Genomic DNA, 21,154 nt, shown 5'->3' on the forward strand with positions numbered 1-21,154 from the left:
CAATGTTGGAATATCCCATCTACACATATGCATCTGTTACCATAAAGAATGGAGAAAAGTGAGAGATGCTGCTAAATGCATTCTGATGTAGAACACCTACCATTTCTCCCCAAGTATATTTTACATTTCTAAATACATACAAAAAACAGTGCAAAAATTATTACCTATACCCATAAGAAGGCATGTGTCACCACTGTCCTGTCTCTCTAGTGAGTGGGAGATTATACATGCTGGTGGGATGCACCTGAGGCACAACTAATCAGCAATTACATCACAGAGAAATTGGTATCTTTATTCCAACAAAGCAGGGTAACAAAGCAGAATGAATATGCAATATATTAGAGATCCATTGATTTGATATCCTGCCACTTTGCTGAATTCATGTATCAGTTCTAGCAGTTTTTGGGTGGGATTTTTTGGATTTCTCACAGAAAGTATCATTTCAGCTGAGAAGAGTGAAAGTCTAACTTCCTCTTTGCCTATTTGGATGATTTTACTTCCTTCTGCTGTCTGATTGCTGAAGCTAGGACTTCCAACACTATAGTGAATGACAGTGGTGACCGTGGACATTGTTGTTGTCTCCCTGACCTTAGGGGAAAAGGTCTCAGTTTTTCTCACACTGACAACAATTTTACCTGTGGGTCTTTCGAATATGGCCTTTATGATTTTCAGTTATGTTCCTTCTATCCCTATATTTTTCAGGGCTTATATCAAGAATGGGAGCTACATTTTGTGAAAGGGTTTTTTTTTTTTTTTCTGCATCTATGGGAGGATCTTGCAGTTCTTATCCTTTCTTTTATTAATGTGATGTAAAATATTGACTGACTTGCAGTATTGAACTAGACCTGCATCCAGGAATCAATCCCAGTTGATCAGGGTGAATAATTCTTTTAACGTATTGCTGGATCCAATTTGCTAGTATTTCGTTGAGAGTTTTTGCATCCATGTTCACAAAGGAAATTGGTTGGTATTTCTTCATTTAGAGGGGTCTTTGGTTTTGGAATCAAAGTAATGTTGGCCTTGTAGAGTGAGTTTGGAAGTTTCCCTTCCATTTCTACTTTTTGGAACAGATTCAAAAGAATAAGGGTTAACTCTTCTTTAATGTTTTGCAGAATTCCCCTGGACAGCCGGTCCTGGAATCTTGTTTGTGGGAGATTTTTGATTACTGAAGCAATTTCTTTCCTGCTTATGGGTCTGTTCAAAATTTTCATTTCTTCCTGTTTCAGTTTTAGTAGTTTAAATATTTCTAGGTGTTTGTCCATTTCATCTAGATTGTCCCATTTGTTCGCATATAATTGCTCATAATATTCTCTCATTATTGTTTGTATTTCTGTGGTGTTGGTGGTAATATCTCCTCTTCCAGTTGTGATTATATTTGGGTTCTTTCCGTGTTTCTTTTTGACCAGTCTGGCTACGGGGTTATCAATTTTGGTAATCTTTCAAAGAACAATTTCCTGCTTTCCTTGATCTGTTCTTTTTTTAAATGTAAATATCATGGATTTCTGCTCTAATCTTTTTTATTTCCCCTTTCCCACTGCTTTTGGACTTTATTTGCTGTTCTTTATCCAGCTTTTTTAGGTGTAACTTTAGGTTGTGTATTTAAGACCTTTCTTCCTCCTTCAGGAAGGCCTGGATTGTTATGTACTTCCTTCTTATAACCATTGCTGCATCGCAGAGGTTTTGGAATATCTTGTTTTCATTTTCATTGTCTTCCATGTACTTTTTAGTTTCCTCTTTAATTTCGTGGATAGCCCATCCATATTTTAGTAGGATGTTCTTTAATCTCCAAGTAAATATGGTCCTTTCAAAAGTTTTGTTGTGATTAATTTCAAGTTTCATAGAGTTGTGGTCAGAAAATATGCACAGTATGGTCTCAATGTTTTTGTACTTGTTGAGGGCTGATTTGTGACCCAGTATGTGATCTATTCTGGAGAATGTTCCATGTGCACTCGAGAGAATGTGTATTCTGCTACTTTAGGATGAAATGTTCTGAATGTATCTGTTAAGTCCATCTGGTCCAGCATGTCATTCAAAGCCAGTGTTTCCTTGTTGATTTTCTGCTTACATGATTTGTTTATTACTGTAAGATGTGGGTGTTGAAGTCCTCTACTCTTACGGTATTATCATCAATGAAATTTATGTTTGTAATTAATTTATATATATATTTGGGTGCTCACACATTGTGGGAATATGCATTTACAATTGTTAGAACTTCTTGGTGGATAGACCCCTTAATAATGGTTTAATGCCCTTTTACTCTTGTTACAGTCTTTATTTTTAAATCTAGTTTGTCTGATATAAGTCAGCTACTCCAGGCTTCTTTTGATGGCCACTAGCATGATAGATGGTTCCCCATCCCCTTATTTTAATCTGTAGATGACTTTAGGTCTAAAATGAGTCTCTTGTAAGAAGCATATACCTTGTTTTCTTATCCATTCTGATACCCTATGTCTTGTCATTGGAGCATTTAGTCCTTTTCCACTTAGAGTGAGTACTGAAAGATATCAATTTAGTACCATTGTGTTCCTTCTAGAGTTGATGTTGCTGGTGGTGTTCTCTGGTCCTTTCTAGTCTTTGTTGCTTTTGGTCTTTTTTGTTTTGTTTTGTCTTTTCTCCACTAAAAGAGCCCTGCATAAAATTTCGTGCAGGGCTGGTTTAGTCGTCATGAACTCTTTTATTTTTTGTGTCTCTGGGAAACTCTTTATCACTCCTTCTATTCTGAATGACATTCTTGCTGGATAAAGAATTTTTGACTGCATATTTTTCTGATTCAGCACGTTGAATATATCCTTCCAGGTCTGCAAAGTTTATGTGGATACATCAGCTGCAAACTTGATGTGTCTTCTCTTATAGGGTAAGGACTTTTTTCCCTTGCTGCTTTCACAATTCTTTCCTTGTCAGTGTATTTGGTGAATTTTACTAAGATATGCCTTGGTGATGGTCAGTTTTTGGGGAATCTAATGGGAGGTCTCCGTGCTTCCTGGATTTTGACATCTGTGTCCTTCCCAGATTAGGAAAATGTTTTGGTATTTTGCTCATCTAAACTTTCTGCCCCTCTCTCTCTCTCTCTTCATCTTTTGAAACACCTCTGTTTTGGATGTTTTTCCTTTCTACTAAGTCACTGAGCTCTAAAAGTCTCGTATCCTGCTCTTTGCCTTTGTTCTCTCTTTTTTCTGCTTCATTATTCTCCATAATTTTATCTTCTATGTCACTGATTCACTTCACTGCCATATGCAGCCTTGCCGTCATGGCATGCATTCATTTTGAATCTTGGTTGTAGCATTTTTACTATCAGCCTGAAGAGATTTTATTTCTATCTCTGCAGAAAGGGATTGTCAGGTGCCTTCTATGCTTTTTCAACCCCAGCTGGTAATCACATTATCGTGGTTATTAATTCTAGTTCAGCCATCTTACTTTTGTGTGTGTTGACTAAGTCTGTGGCTGTGATATCTTCCTGTTCTCTCTTTTGGGGTTAAGTCCTTTGTTTTGTCATTTTGAAGGAAGAAAAAAATTAAGAAAATTAAAAATTAAAATTTGAAAAGAAAACAAAAAATCAAATAAAGGAAGCTAGATCCTAGGAGTGTTTTGATCTGCATATTGAAAAAAATCTCGGTAGAATAGAGAGGAAAAGGAAAGGAAAGGAGAAAAACTAAGAAAAAAATTTAGAAATTAAAAATATATATAATAAAGTAGAATAAAATAAAATACAAAAATGATCTGAAATAGGAACTTAAAAAATAAAAAAAACAAGTTAAAAATAAAACCATTTTTTTCTGTATCCAAGAAAATAAAGAAAATTAAGGGGGGGGAAATAATTTAAGGTATAACAAAAGCAACATAAATGAGCAAATAAGTGAACCAGCAAACACAATGAAACCCAAATGAAGTGACATCCAGTTTCCCCTAGAACTGAAACGATGAAGCCTCCTCTATTTCATGCACTAGGCAGGTGGAGTGACTTGTGCTGGTCTTCTGGGGGGTGTGCTTGGAGGGCACAGTTGGGCAGGGCTTGGTGTAATGGCTCCATTCCTCACTAGGTGGCCGTGCTTAGGTTACGGTGATGGATCAGTGTGGCACCCATGTGCTTGCGTGGGAGAGGTGGAAATGGGTTCACCCAGTGTCCTAGTCTTTGGCACAGGGACTTGCGCTCTCACTGCCCCACCAGCAAGCACCCCTCCTTGGCTGCAGTCCTCTGCCCACTCTACACCTCTACCCTGTCCATGTCTAAGCTGTCCACCTTCCAGGTGAAACCTCTCTCCAGAGTTTTATCTCAGACAGTGTTGTGTTTCAGAACCCCACATTTCAGAGACCGCTTGCTTCGATATGCACTGACTCTCTGGGGGAGGGTATTGCTGAGCAGTGGCCAGGTGCAGTCTTGCCTCAGAAAATGTTCACGTGATTGCACAGTGGCAGAGGTTCAGAGATTATAGGAAATCACAACACACAGCTAGATCCAGTTTTGTGGCACTCTGGCATCTTTGTCCCATTACTAACAAATGTAGCTGTCTCTGGGGTCTGCTCAGACCTTTGCCCACTGTGAAGCTATATGGCCACTACCAACTGCACTCCAAGCAGGGAACAGCTTCTCTCTCTACAGCACATAGACGGTTCAGACAGCACTGCCTGCTCCTGGGGACTCGCCCCACTTCCTCACCAGAGCACCACCAACCTCTGTGCTCTGAATCAACTGTTTATAGAAACTCCGCTCTACTGTTTATAGAAACCCTGGCAGTACTGACTACCTCTCCTTTCCCCCTCTCAGTGGTTTTGGGGGACAGATTTCCTCTTCAGTCCCCTATGAGTATTTTCACTCTTTCTGTCTCTTTTATCCAGCTGCTTTCAGGAAGGAGTGCTTTTCTTGCAGGATCCCAATGCACCACATTCTCCCCCTTTCTTTCTCTCTGTCTTCTCTGCATGAAAATGGCTCCCTACTCTCTTCATCTTTTCTCCCCTCAGTTCACCTCTCGCCCTGCATAACCGCCGACATCTATGCCTCAGGTTTTGCAGGTTATTGCTACACTCCTCAGATCAATTTCCTAGGTGTTCCAAATGGTCTGGTGCTTCTCTAGCTGCATTACAGGGAGGAGACAAAATTAGCGTCTCCATGCCATTCCAACACCTTAACTCCTCCCACCCATGAAGTAACTTTTAGAAGGTGATGCTTGTAAGTTTGAGAGCCAGGAGTAATTACAGAGTTCATGGACTGCAGACCTCATTGACTGAAGTATGAAATTTCATTTATGTGATTTGGTACCATTCCTCTAGAAATAAAGCTACTCTCACTGCCTTTGAAATCATAGATCTTTCCAGAAATTTGCACCAAGTGTGTTCTTCCATAAATGATTTACACTTTTATTTATCATTCTATACTTTCATATTTTTGCCATGAAATCAATTGCCATTTTCAGATGTTAAATAAGTGTTTTTTAAGAATATGGGTTTTGTTGTTGTTGTTTGTTTTCACCATTGTTCATGCTTTGGTTAAGTTTAGTGTGTCACATAATGTTTTGCAACATATAAAATAGTCCTTTTAAAATCAACAAAACTCAGAATTCCACAGGTTTCAGCCTAAAATATCACTTGATAGCATTGTATTACCTTTTAGTAAAGAAATCTAAATCCCCAAAGAAAAGTCACTTATTATAGGAAATTCCTATATATGCTAAAACTAGTATTCCCTAGTCTCACAGTACTTTATTTTTAAGCAATAATGGATTTTCACCATCACAAAAATTGGTGCAACAGGATTTCTCTAATACAGCCTTTAATTTTAATCTGGCTAGTCTAATAGTGTAGAAAGGTTTCCCTGGATCTGACCTTACATTAATGAGGTCAGTATTATCCTTGAATTATTTTCCTCTTCACTTATGTATTGTTACACTTTCCCAACCATTACTACAGTGTCAAACATTGTGTCACTGTAAAACCCTGTTATTCTGTCACGAAATACTTATTTAAGCTCTAAGGGAAGTGGAGCTAGATTTTGCATTGTTCCACTTCAAATGAGCAGTATCCCTCACCCTGCACCCCACCCGGTGTCACTGTACTAGCAATGTCGTCAGCACATGACATACACTCTTGATCAAGACCTTCAGGGCAGTTCCATTCAGCACTGTGCCTGACACTACTCAGCTGCAGAGACGAATAACCCAAGACTAACTTAGGCAGAACTCAGTCAGGTTAAGGAGTCACAAAGAGGGCGAGTGAAACCTAAGAGCATGAATAGATCCATTTCAGTAACTGAGCAGGAAATGGCCCATGCGGAATTCAATCTTCAAGTTGCTTCTCAGGAGCTTCAAGGGACTGACAAGAACTATCTCTGCAAAGGTAAAATATTTAACAGACATGTATATCTGTTCCAGGATGTGATGTTGGGGTGCAGAGGTGTAGGGAAAGAGTAGGAAATGATCTCACGTAGTTTTCATTTGTGAGGATCAGAAATAGAAGTTGGAATATGGTAGTGTCGTTGAACTCTGGGGACTCACTTTGTTCCAGTGTTACAATCCGGAGTGTTTACCAACCTGTCATGGAGTAGTATGTTGACTGCAAATGCAATGGTATAATCTAAGAGAAGATTACAATTGTAGATATGGGTTTGGGGTCCAAGGGTTTACATTTGATTCCCTGCAGGTTGTTGCTTCTCTTGTTTGTAAATTTCCTAAATGATTATTTCCATGCATCTTTTGTCAGTGTTTTCATTTCTCTTGTGTCCAGGGAGGTACATTGCTGAGATTCTGGGAATCATCTGCCTTGTCTTGATGTCCACTGTGGTAAAAATAAACGTTATTCCCTGTAAGTCAGTGTTTGAATGACTAATAGGGAGTGTTTCACGTTAATATCATCAGTTCTTTGAAATGTTATATAACATATGGAATTTTATTATCCCATTTTGATGGATGCATGCTCTAAAGGTGGAATAGTTATTCTGAATTTATCTAAAGTAGAAATAACACATAATTGTAGGAAGTATTAAACATTTTTCAGAATGTTTATAACTCACAGTCAAGTTATGTGAGAGACTTTATTGATATATACAAATGAATTCTTGAGATTGGTTAAACCAAATACTGTAAGAGATGGTGAAATTTGGTTCATTAAGCATTTGAATTCTTTTCCCCCTCTCATGTTCATTACTTTATTAAAATTTTACTGGTAAAATCAATTTTATTGCAGCATTTTCTAATTCTAAATAATATACCAAATTTCAAACTAAGAAATTCAAATTATTGCGATCCACTTAATTTAATGTTATGTTTCTTGAAGATTACTTTAATGTTCAAGCTACTGAAGGACCAGAGCAGAACAAAACGTCCCTGGAAACAAAGATCCAGAAAGGTACAACATCACTTGCAAACATCTGTTATTAGTCTTCTGTCTATTTTAGCTCTATCTCCAAGTAGGCAAAGATGATAACAGACTCTTTTGGAAAAAGTGAATTAGAAAATCGCTTAATGAACTTTCAGAAATAATGATTCTAGGAGACTATTACTTCTTAGGCAACAATATGAAGACATGCTCATTTAAAATCACCGTACCCGTTGTTAACAATTGCCTTACATTTTCTCCTCCTATAACATGATAAAAGATAAATCGTTCCATAAAGATGGTTGTGTTCAGTGATTCTCAGGACATGTAGAGGTGGACATTTTTGTGGTTGCTTTATATGGGCACATAAATTAGGGGATGAAAGTCTGACTCTTCTCTGAGTGTGTGTGTGTGTGTGTGTGTGTGTGTGTGTGTGTTGCTTTAATTTTACCAGCTTGTGAGGGTATATGAATATGTTATGTACACATATGTGTACACATATACAGTATGTAAAGTTTCATTTTGTAATAGTCAAAGCTTTTTGGATAATACCTCGTAATCTCTTTCCAGCATGTCTCTGTTGTCATTGTCTGAAAGTGTGGTTTACGTATTCCAACAATTGCTATTACATTAGCACTGAGAGAAAATCGTGGAAGGAGAGTTTGACGTCCTGTGCTTCTAAGAATTCTAACCTGCTCTACTATAATGATGAAGAGGACAAGGTAAGATTTTAGATGTTTCCAGATTCTATTAAAAGCTTGTGAGTGAATATTATGCTTGTAGAGTTCATCCATAGTGACATATGTATTTGTAGTTTATTTAAAGTCTTTAATACTCCACATGTTGACTGTATGACACATTATTTATATGCTTATACCTTGAATGTACATTTGATAATTTCCAGTTCTTACTTTTCATAGAAACCTGTCTCTCTAGAAATGCTCTTTTTCCTGAAATAAACTTCACATTTAATTTTACAAGACATCAAGGAAACTATGCATTTGTGCACACTGATTATAAAATATATAGTATCACACAAATACCAATCACATCATGGGACAGAAGTTTACAGCCTTTATCAGGCCTGCCCATTTTCATTTTATGAAATATTTCTGCTTATTTGGGGGCTTTATATCAATGGAATCATTCAGTGTGCATTTTTATATGTGTCTCCTTTCTCTGGCAGATGGTATTTGTAATCAATCTATATTAACACATTTGTCTATAGTTTGTGAAATTTCACTACTCTCTTATATGAATATGACAGTTTCAAACCATTCTCAGTAAAATAGTTCTTTTTTATTATGTGGGTATTATGAATAATTGTGTTATGAAAATTCTTTCCTATATCTTCCTCCACATATCATATTTATAATCCTTTATTATATATAACTACATCTTACAGAGCATATTTATGTAATATAAATGTTATGGTTTTCATAATAAAATAACCTATAAATACAACATAATTATATTTATGTATAATTGTAATACACTTCCCTGTAAGCGTTAGTCTGAAATTGCACACTCATTGACATGTGGAAATTTCAATATATTAAATGTTCCCTACATCTTTTATTGTATTGTGTAAATATCCATTGTATCAACTAGTCTTTTGACCCAAATCTCAGTAGTCTCAGTAAAAGTAATTAATAATTTCTGATGGTTATACACAGTACCATTTTTCTGTGTTGTAAATCTTAAGGCCATTCTCTTTTGTGAGAAAGAGAAGTACTGGGCTGTGTCTCTTGCCCATTTCTCCAGGATGGTGCCTTTTTTTCACCTCTTAGAAGCCTTTGTCATATTTTAGATATGAGCTCTTTCTCAAGTTTTTAAGATGAAAATATTTGTGACATGCATTTTTTACTTTCATAATGGAGTCTTTTAATGATCAGAATTGTATTTATTTATTTTTTAATATAATTTATTGTCAAGTTTCTAACATACAGTGTATACAATGTGCTCTTGGTTTTGGGGGTAGATTCCTGTGATTGATGCCAGAGCTCATCCCAGCAAGTGCCTTCCTCAATGCCCATCACCCATTTTCCTCTCTCCCGCACCCCTCTATCCACCCCCAGTTTGTTCTCTGGATTTAAGAGTCTCTTGTGGGTTGCCTCCCTCCCTCTCTGTTTGTAACTGTTTTTTTCCCCCTTCCCTTCCACCTTGGTCTTCTGTTAAGTTTCTCAACATCCAAGTATGATTGAAAACATATGATATCTGTCCTCCTCTGACTATTTCACTCAGCATAATACCTTAAGCCATATAGTTACTTTGTCTGGTCTATCTTCTTTTCTTTTCTTTATCCTCACCTCCTTCTTTATTTCCCTTTCTCTCTCTCTGGAATGATCAGAATTTTAATGTTACCATAGTCCTACTTAGCACTTGGTGTGTTACAATCATTGCTATGGACCTATTTCAGAAGTTACTGATAGTTCATGAATATTATTTCCTATATTATTTTCCTGGACTCACCTTTTTCTTTATTTCTTTATCTTTTAACTTTTAATTATGTTTATGATCCAGTTAGAATTTATTTTTTGTGATGCTATATTTCTGATGCTGTGAGATAAAAGTGAAGGTTATAGTTTTCTACATCATTACCTCTGTGACGGAGCATCATTTAGAGCAAAGTAGGTCTCATCTTCATAAATAACTTTAGTACATGTGCTGCCAAAGCAAGCACAATAAATAACTTTATATACATGAAGTTATATATGTACACATATGCTCTAATCTCCTTTATATAAATATATGGATATTATATATCTTTATATAGATAATTATATATTCACAGATCACTGTCTATACAGTCTGTAACAACCCACAGCAGCTGGAGTAAAATGTAGAGACTTACTTGCCTTTATGGCCCCTTACCGTGTCCCAATTATACTGTGTCCTAAATGTTTCTCTACTTACTTTGAGAATCACATGGAATTTATAATTTTGCTGCAACTGATAATTTTCCTTCAAATATCAAACAATTTAGAGAACACAGTGAAGGAAAGTCCATTATGCCTATGAGAGTGTTATTCATTCTTTTGTTCTCTCTTTCTTCCTGATGATTCAAGATGCCTTCTTTTGCCATTTATTGCCTTTAGGAGTTCTTTCAGAGTGGGTCTGGTGGTGATACATTTTCTTAGTTTTCCTTTATCAGACAAAGTCTTAATTTCCCTTGCATGCCTGTTGATTTTTTTTGGTGGATAGTCAATGGTTTTTTATTAGAATCACGCAATTAGTGTCTAAAACATTTCTGTCTTTCTAGCATGCCTTTTATCTGTTATTTTGAGCAGAGAGAAAAAACATTTTGGAGACTTGGGTATGTACCTGTTGGTGTCTGTGGTTTGCTAGGCTCTCTGACACCAGTCTATGTGAGGTAGAGGGAAATTCCAGGAAGCTCACCACCATGCCATTCCTTGGGTCTCCAGGGCTGGGATCTGTCAGCTTTCTCATTAGCTTTCTGAATCTTATGTCATCTTCTGTATAATGCCCAGGGATTGTAGCTGCATTGGTGGGAGGAACAGGGAAAAGTCTATCCACTCTTTCTTTCCAGAACAGGAAGTCTGGTCTGGGGGTGGTTTTATTTTGAATGCTCCTAAAGTTAATAGTGTTCAGCATCTTTTCCTGTACTTATTGGCCATCTATACATGGTGTTTGGTGAAGTATCTCCTGAAATATTTTGCTAACATTTTTACTTTTTTTCACTGTATTTTGACAAATATTTATGTACCCAGGCGGCAAGTTTTTTTGTTTTTGTTTTTATTAGATGTATGATTTGTAAATGTTTCTTCACAAGTTTATGACTTTATTTTCTCTTCAAAGAGCAGATATTATCTTGATGAACTACATTTCATCAATTTCTTCTTTTATGGATTGTGCTTTTGATATTCTGTCTAAAAATATCTCTGTCAAACTGTAGGTCTCGCACATTTTATAATACACCTTCAATTTTTTTTCACGTATGTGTGCTTAATTTTGAGCATTTTAATATAGTTGAAGTATATAATTATAAATAATATTTGATACCCCATTGTTTCCACAACACTTTTTCAAAGGCCTATACTTTTCCAATGAATGACTGCATTTTTTGGAAATACGCATTTCATATTGTGTGGGTACAAATTTTGCACTTTCCTATGTGTTTAATTAATGTCCTTATGTTGTTTTTTTTTTAATGTCAGCTTTCTACTTTAAAGACCTTCCTTTTGTTTTAAATATGTATGTATTTATTTTGATACAGTGGGAATGCAAACAGTGGCAGGGGCAGAATGAGAGGGAGAGAGTATCCCAAGAGGGTTCCATGGTGTCAGCACAGAGCCTGCCTTGGGGCTCCATTTCAGAAGCAATCCTTTCCTGACCTGAGCAGAAGCACAACTGCCTGATATACCCAGGTGTCCCCAACATTGTCCTTTGTTAAACAGGGAGTTTATACAAGTTCATTTTCAGAGTTATTATATGTCTTCAGGATCTTTGCATGTATATTGCCTATTCATTTCTATCTTCCAAAGGTTTTTATAAAGTTTATTTTTATTTATTTATTTTGTGTGAGAGAGAAAGTGAATGAGGGGGACAGAGACAGAAAGAGGGACAGAGAGAAAATTCCAAACACTTTACCCACTGTCAGCGCAGAGCCAAATGCGGAGCTCAAACTCACAAACGCTGAGATCATGTCCTGAGCCAAAATCAAGAGTCGGGTGCTTAACCAATGGAATCACCCAGGTGCCCCATTCAAAAGGCTTTTTAAAAATAAGAATTACTTTGTTCAGGTGCCTTCTGCATCAGAGAAATCACATTTACATATATTTGCATTTCTTCATAATATTCTCTTGATAGTTTTTATTGTGGTATAATGTACATACACATGGATCATATGCTATAAATGCCAACAGACAGCTGAGTTTTCAGTGTCACCATTGTATGGAATGAGAAAATCAATATTACCAGCACTGCAAAATGCCACTATCAAGTTCTTTTCTGCATTTTAAAAACAGTTTGTATACATGAAATCAAACAGTATGCATATTGTATTTTTGGCATTGTCAGGTGAAGGTAAACTTGTGTGATTCATCCCGATAGCTGCACCAGTTGCAAATTGTCCACATCTCTTTGTTGTTCTGTTGTCGGATTCTACTACAATGTATTCACCAATTCTGTTGCGGATGCTCTTGGATGTTTGGGTATTGGTCCATTTGGGGCTACTTTGAGTTATTCTATTATACATACTCCACAATCAACTTTTAGCTAAACGTATGTGTTTCATATTTTAACTACTGGCTCCTCTCTTCTTGCTTTTTGAGAGGGGAGCAACTTAAATCATGTATTGATAACATTCTTCCCTTTGAGTGTAATTGACAAAGGTACAAATTGTCTCTAAACGCTACTTTAGTTTCATCCTAAAAGCTTTGATGTTTCTCAGTTTATTGTCAACCAGTACAAGGTAATTTCTATCATCCAGTATAAGATTTTCAAAGATTTCATATTTGAACTGTGAATTTTTCAGAAGTGTATCACTGTCCACACGTTGGAAATTTCCCGGATTTCTTTCCATTGTTTCTTCTCATTTCTTATTCTTCAGAGAAATTACTTTGAATATTTCCATCCTTAAATTTTTGATCCCATGGGGCGCCTGGGTGGCTCAGTCGGTTAAGCAGCCGACTTCGGCTCAGGTCATGATCTCGGGTCCGTGGGTTCCAGCCCCGTGTCGGGCTCTGTGCTGACAGCTCGGAGCCTGGAGCCTGTTTCGGATTCTGTGTCTGCCTCTCTCTGACCCTCCCCCGTTCATGCTCTGTCTCTCTCTATCTCAAAAAAATAAATAAACGTTAAAAAAAATTTTTGATCCATATTTATGATCTAGAACACTTTCTATACATGTCAGTTATATCAAGCTGATTCCTAGTGTTTTGACAGTCTTCCATAGTCCTTCTGATTTTGTGACTATCTGTTCTTACTTACTGAAGGAAGAGATTTCAATCTTCAAGTACACTCATTGAATTGTTTATTTATCCTTCTAATTCTGTCAGTTTCTATTTCATGTGTTTAAGGGTTCTATTGTTAGGTGATTAACATATGTTTATAATTGTTTTATCTTCCTCTTATATTGACAGCCTGAACATTTTGAAATGTTTAATTTTGGCTAACATTTCTTGTTTTAACAGCTACTTTGTTATTAAAACAGTCATTTCTACTCTCTTCTTTGGTTACTGTCTGTAGGGTCTATTTTTTTGCTATCCTTTTATTTTCACCAATGTATGCCTTTGAATCTACAGTGTGTCAGTTACAGGGAGCATATAGATGGATACTACTCTTTTATTCAGGATGACACTATCTTATACTTGGAATACTTATTTAATTCCCATGAATATTCATTCGTTGTAGAGAACATATAGATGGATCTTACTTGTTTTTGATTCAGAATGTCAATTTCTAACTTTGATTATAATATTTATTTCATTCAAATTAAGGTAATTATTTGTATCCTTGGATTTAGGTCTGTCATTTGCTGAATGTTCTCGATGTCTGTGTTATTTTCTTCTTCCACCTTACCTGACATCTTTTGGATTAAACACATATTTTAGTATTCCCTTTTAAATCTTCTGTTGATGTCTTAGCTATGTTTTTAAATTATGTACTTAGTAGTTGCTGTAAGTACAACAAATATATCTTTTGTTTGTGTTTTGTGACATATAATTAACATACAACACTGCCTAATACATTACAGTATGGTCACTATGGTAATATGCATTAGCTAACACCTTTGTCATGTCACATATGTATTTAGTTTTAGTTTTTATTTATTTAGATTTACTTTTTCAGCAACTTCAAAATTCATAATGCAGTAATGATGACCATTTCATTATACGGTACATTAGATCTTTAGAACTTCTTTATCTGTTAGTTGCAAGTTTGTAAACTTAAACAACACTTCCCCAGTTCCCCCACCCCTCAGGCTCAGGAAACAACATTTGGCTATATGTTTTCTTTACAAGTTCAGTTTTTTGAGATTCCATATGTAAGTAAGATCATACAGTATTTGTGTATCTCTCTCTGACTTAAGTCACTTAATAAAATGCCTTGAAGGGACATCTATTTGTCACAAATGGCAAGATTTCCTTTTTTCTCTTGGCTGAATAGCATTTGTATATATGCATAGTCATTATACATATACATTATATACACATTTATAGTCATTATACATATCTTCGTAACCACTTCTCAGGTGGCAGATACTTAGGTTGCTTTCATAGATTGGCTATTGTAAGTAAAGTTGTAGTGAGCATGGCTGTGCAGAAATCCTTTTGAGATACTGATTTCAGTTCCTTCTAATACATACCCAAGTTATATCCTACAAACTAACCATAAGTGAGAAGAAATGGCTATTCTAATAGGATTTCCTTCCTTTTTCCGGCTGAATAATATTACACTGGTAGGTGTATACCACACTTTCTTTCTCCATTCATCCATCAGTGGACATTTGGGCTGCTTCTACCCTGTGGCTCTTAGGAGTATTGCTGCACTGAGCATGGGTGTGCACGTATCCTCGAGATCTTGCTTTCAATTCTTGTAGATAGTTTCTTACATGTGGGATTGCTGACTCCTGTGGTAACTGTAGTTTTAATCACTGGAGGAAGCTCCATCCATATCTTCATAACGGCTGAACGATGTGCATTCCCAACCACCATGTGTAAGTCTCCTTCTTTTTGACCTCCTCACTGAAACATTTTTAAAGAGGGTTTATTTATTTATTTTGAGAGAGAGAAAGAAAGAGAGCAAGCAGGGAAGGTGCAGAGGGACGGAGACAGACAGCATCCAGAGCCGGCTTTGCGCCATCAACACAGAGCCCAACGCGGGGCTCAAACCTAAAACTGTGAGCTCATGACCTGAGCCAAAACTGAAAGTCAGACACTTAACCAACTGAGCCACCAGGCGACTCAACAATTTTCTGCTGTGTGCCATCCATCTTTATGAGTATGAAGTGATAAGTAATCATGATTTTGATTTGCTTTTCTCTGATCATTAGCGATATTAAGCATCTTTCCATATGATTTTCACAATTTATATTGTCTTTGGAAATATGTCTAATTTCTTTGCCCATTTTTTCATTGTGTTCTTGGTGTTTGTTGTTGTTGATACTAAGTTGTAGACTAATTATATATTTTAGACGTGATTCCCTGTTTGATATATGATTTGCAAGTGTTTTTTCCACTCTGTCTTTTCATTGTTGATCATTCCCTTTAATGCAAAGAAATGTTTAGGTTGATATAGCCCATTTGTCTACAATGGACTTTTCCTTTGTGGTCTGGTTTTGGTGGCAGAGCCAAGAAACCATTGCCAAATGCAGTGTTGTTTATTTTGCCCCCAATTTTTCTTTGAGGAACTTCTACACTTTACATTTATGTCTTTCGTCTAGTTTGAGTTAATTTTAGTATACGGTGTAAATGGAAACATCCAGCTTCAATCTTCTGCATGTGGGAGGGAAGTCAGTTTCCCAACACCCTTTGTGAAAGATGCTGTCTTTCCCTATTGAATGGTCCTGGCACCTTTATCAAAGCTGGTTAGACCGATTATACCTCGATTTGTGTCTGGATATTTTTAAGGTATTGTTTCCATGGGGGATTTAGGGTCTGTGTCTTTCTGTTCCTTCATCTTGCTGCTTGTATCCCGTTTCAGTCGGAACTAGTGTGCAGGGCAGGGATATGGATTCTGTGGTAGATAATGTGGTGTAAGGCTGATGGAGATGGAAGACGCATCACCCATCCCTGATTTTCATGCTGACTTAAGTCACTTCAAATCCACTCTCTTCCCTCAAGACTATTTCTTTGTATTTGCCAGTGTTCTTTGGTCATTTCATTATGATGTCATGAGACGTGGATTTGTATGTGCTCATTCTGTTAGCAGTTTGCTAAGTCTCTGGTTGTCTATAAATATTTTACATTATATTAGTGCGCAGTTCATTTGTCATGCCTTAACATTGTTGTCCTGTATTTTTCTGCCTCTGTTGTTCTTCTCATATTCTCCTTAGACCTATGCTGGCTTTCCTGATACTGTTTTGAAAGTGTCTGAATTCTGTAAGTGGTTCTCTTTTTTCTGTCTCATCCTAAGGTATAAATAAATTTTGTTACTCCTTCACATTCGTTAGTTTTTTTTTTTTTTTCTACTTGAGTGGATTTTCCATTTCCAGTATGGAATGATGCACTCAGATTCTCTGTGGTTTCTTCATATAGTTTTGTTTCTCTATTGATATTTCCTACTTGCTAAATTGCTGCCATCACATATTCATGCAAATTTTTGAACTAAGTTTTCTTTATAGTTTTCATATGTGTATAAATATGACTTTTATTTTTATTATGTAAAAAAAAATTTAATGCTTTTATTTATTTTTGAGATAGAGACAGAGCATGAGCAGGTGAGGAGCAGAGAGAGAGGGAGACACAGACTGGGAAGCAGGCTCCAGGCTCTGAGCTGTCAGCACAGAGCCAGATGCGGGGCTCAAACTCACGGGCCTGTGAGATCATGACCTGAACTGAAGTCAGACGCCCAACCGACTGAGCCACCCAGGTGCCTTTAAATATGACTTTTAAGTACTTTTGTTCTAATATGTGCAACAACTTATCCCAGCAGATGTTTCTATTGACCTATGCTTTCCTTTCATTGGAAGATTTTTTAAATTTCTCTTCATATTTTTTTTTTACTTCTTAGGTAGACACTTTTTAAACATATACTTCAGTAAACATGCATTGCATGTCATTTTTCCTAGATTTACTATTTTTTGTTGCCAAACATTTATGGCAGAATCTTCTCTACTACAGTCTGTCTGCTGATAGTTTTGTTCATTTTTTCCAAATTCTTATTGTTTATTTTTATGACCTTGTGACTTTTACCTTTGATGTTAATTACTGCTGATCAAGTCTCCACCTATGGCACCAGCACCCTTGCTCTTTGCAGCTTCTCCCAGTTGTAACAGCTTCAGTCTTCTTACCACTGATCCAGGGGTGGGCAGGTGGGAGTCACGGGAGCATCCTAGGCGAGTAGATGACAAATGTGCTTTTGCCTTGAATCTCCAGGATTTTTTCCAATGTACCTATTTCATAAGTTATTAACCTGTGATCCATTTTCTAAACTCTGAAATTGTTTTCACGGTCAGTTTGTCCTCCTCACTTAGTCCTACTAAGATAATTTTATACTTTCGTGTCCACTGTGTAACATTATAATTTGAAAGTGTCTATAAAGGAAGAAAGGATGAACTTTTATGTGTTATTACAGAATTAAAATGAGTATAAGATCTTGTATTTGACTCCCAATAAAATTTGTTTTCTCATAGTTTTTGTGGAATTTACTCTCTACTACTACATGGATTAGAGGATCCCCGAGAAGCCATCATAGTTCATCTGTGCAGCCAAAGGCCTTAACATTTTCTCCCAAAGTGTAAGTCTCCTGACAACTTTTTATTTTATGCCTCACAAGAATTGTTCTTAGAAACAAAAAGAGCAATGTGTGAACAATCAGATAAACACAGTAGTTGAAGTTTTTCCAGAGAAAAATGGTATGAGAAATATTGAGATTGAGATATTTAAGTATGAGTCAAAATGGATGGTTCATTCCTCAAAATACTATGGTCCCTAGTAAGAGATATAAGCAATCTTATGGCAAGATTAATGAGGTATAATTCTCTGTATTTCAGGTTGTCAGCATCTTCAGAGAGTGACAAGAAGTGTCCATATTTCAGTTTTCAAATAAGAAAAACTTATTTTGCACCCTGCTCAGTAATAAGACCATATGTTTGTAAGCACCAGGCATTTTAGTTACCTCATTTTGGTATAATGTTATTTCACCATTTATAAAGAATACATCTCTCATTATTTCAAAAGCAATATGATTATATTCTTTGCAATTTTTAAGATAATTTTTTTAGTGTAATTTTAGGCTCACAACAAAATTAAGAAGAAGCTCCAGAGATTTCCTGGATTGTCCTTGTCTGCACATGTGCATGGCCTCTCCCATTATCAACATCACTCACTAGAATGTTTCATTTCTTACCAAGGATGAATCCGCATCAATGCATATATATCGCCCAAAGTCCAAATAGTACTTGAGGCTTCATTCTTGGTGTTATGGAACTATTCTCAAATGTAATTATATTAGTGTAAAAAAATATACTCGGTATATATTATTTATTTCTTATGCTTTGCTATTTAGTAGAATAAAATATGTATTAATTACAAATCATAGCATAGTGTAAACTTCTCAATACAGTGAATAATTTCATATATATTTCCAAATTAGCTGATTTGTTCTAGCCCTTTAAGGGCCTCAAATGAGGATTGAACACTCCAGGGTGACAAGGGTATCGGTCAGAATTGAGTCAGGAGACAGAAACAAGGAAGGAAGTTGAGGTAAACAATTATTATCTACTTATAAGGGAAAGCTTACTAAGGGGAAAGGCTACTAAGTTCAATAAAATTACAAAGAATATCTTAGAATTAAAGGAGGGATCACTGGGAAGCTAGGTCTACTCTCGAAAGATGGGATTCAGATGTCGTTGAAGATGATGTGGGTACACACAGCTTCATGGCAGACATGCTCACTGGATTGGCCTGGGACAGAGCAGCTCCACACTCCTCGGGCTGAACTTGGTGAGGAAGGATCTCAGGCTGTGACTGGCAGACAGTAAGAACTCCTTGTCAGAGCAGTAGAAGGCAAGACAAGAAGACAGGAAACTGACAGACTGGCTACAAAAAGTTGCTGGAGGACAAATACACAGGACTTCTTGCAAGACTGCAACTGGCAATCAAGCCATGGCGGCCAAAGGAGAGAAAACACCATGAAGCCAGGAAGAAGAGCCCTTTCTGCTGCACTGGCTCTCCATTGTCTTTTACTGACAAAAGTCAACTTCATGTGAGATGAAAAGAGAGAAAATGGATAGGATCTTGCACCGTTATCTGAGAACAGGGCACTGAGGGTGGATTTGGAGATGAGAGTACTAAATGAACGGCCCCTCGGGGTTAACATGGAACAACCACAGGGTTTCTGCATAAGAGCCACTCATATCAGCCCCACTTCCTCCAAGAATGGAACTCTAGTGTATTTTCTGAATCTCTCTTAGTGCAGCACTATCAACAATTAGATTTATTTCAAGGTAGAGATTGGTTTCTAATTGGATAATAACCAGTGTCCTTTGATACCCTTTCTTATATGTTGTTTTCCTCAACTGGGTTCATATATTTTGGATGACATTTAGTTTTTTCAATTTTTTATGTGCCCACTTCTGTCAGTCTTTACAGCCAGGCTAAAAAACATTTTGATGCAAAAAATAAAATGTTAAATAATGAAGAAAACCAAAAATTAAAATGTACAGATATTTGTGTGGGTCAAACAGCTAGTTATTGACAGAATTCAAGGCAAACTTGAGTAATTAGATGAATCAGAAATATTCCTACCCTAATTCAATTATAAGAGGGAAGGAGTTTAAACTCGATTATTATTTGCAAAATACATTCATATCTCATATACATTTTTCTGTGAAGATAGACATATTCTTTATATTCTCTCTACATATTCCTTATTATCTTATAGAAAAATTATATGAATATTCAAAATGAATTGAATATAACTGTTTATGGTAGCTGTAACTAATTACTAAAGTTGTGTTTCATACAACCCAAGATTGCAATGACATTAAAAATTAAGCATTTAATTTTCATTCACCTGTTTGTGGTTTGGCTCTGTTAGGGTTGATCAAGTCTGGGCATTTACGGACTTGACTCCAGACTACATACAGATGCAGCTCAGATCCTGGTATATGATCTTGCATGGCAGAGATAGCAACTAGCAGAAATGTGTTTCTTAGTGCCTGAACTTAGTGCCTCTGAACTCATATCCTATCACATTACCCACACATTATATTGTGAAAACAAGTCACAATGGCAAACTAATCATTGGTTGTCTGTAGATTATACTCTTCTCAAAGTGGTCAGAGGGAAGAAATGTAGATTCACTGAAAATAACCTAATCTACCATTGTAGTCATAAGAATATTTTTATATTTCATGAGATAGATAAGTTTGTAAAGGAAAATTATTTGGAAATAGATTAAAAATTTAATACTCTCTTAACTTCCCATCTGTTTTTTTTCTTGTGTGCCTAAAATCCTTGTAAAGCAGTTTTGTATAGAGACAAACATGATGGTTTCACCATGGTTCTTGATCAAATAAGGCATAAGCAGAAGGTATAATGTTAAAGGACGTTGGCATTGAAACTGGTTACTTCATGTAATTTCTAATGTTTATTTATTTTTGAGAGAGTGAGAGAGAGAGAGAGAGAGACAGAGAGACAGAGAGCAAGCAGGGAAGAAGCAGAGACAAAGGGAGACACAGAATCCGAAGCAGGCTCCAGGATCTGAGCTGTCAGCACAGAGCCTGACGCAGGGCTAGAACCCACAAACAGTGAGATCATGACCTGAGCCAAAGTCAGATGCTCAACTGACTGAGCCACCCAGGATCCCCTGAAACTGGTCACTTCATGTAATTTCTCAGTGCACACTCTTAGCCCTGGGGCTTAGTTACATAACTGCTCTGGCTGTTTCCTTTGCTGGAATATATGGTAGAAATAGTATCTTATTCATAGTTACTTGAAGAGTATTTGAACAGTACCTCTTGGCACAAGTAGTCACTAGATTTCAGTGGTTTGGGCTTAAGAAACTGTTGCTTTTGTGCCATCACCTGTGACATTATGATCTTAATTGTAGCAACTTCATAGGGTTTTTCTGAGCAATAAATAACAATAAATAATATAATGCCTAAAGATCCTTATAATAAAGCCCAACCGCATGAACTTCTTGCTGTCTGTGATCTCTTCAT

At 36.5% G+C, this 21,154-nt stretch overlaps 1 protein-coding gene across 1 annotated transcript; it reads left to right on the forward strand.

The window, feature by feature from the left end:
- The first annotated feature begins 4,079 nt into the window (after positions 1-4,079).
- Positions 4,080-18,166, forward strand: LOC109259059 (NKG2-A/NKG2-B type II integral membrane protein-like). The gene is given in 8 exon segments (XM_053895353.1): positions 4,080-4,395; positions 4,957-5,007; positions 6,133-6,327; positions 6,715-6,792; positions 7,282-7,335; positions 7,876-8,027; positions 17,621-17,724; positions 17,981-18,166. Coding segments are annotated over 8 exon segments (1,071 nt in total). The 3' UTR covers positions 18,102-18,166.
- The last annotated feature ends 2,988 nt before the right edge of the window (positions 18,167-21,154 follow it).

The sequence above is a fragment of the Panthera pardus genome, unplaced genomic scaffold (assembly GCF_024362965.1).
Source record: "Panthera pardus isolate Hobbes unplaced genomic scaffold, ASM2436296v1 HiC_scaffold_6, whole genome shotgun sequence".
Lineage (NCBI taxonomy): Eukaryota > Metazoa > Chordata > Mammalia > Carnivora > Felidae > Panthera > Panthera pardus.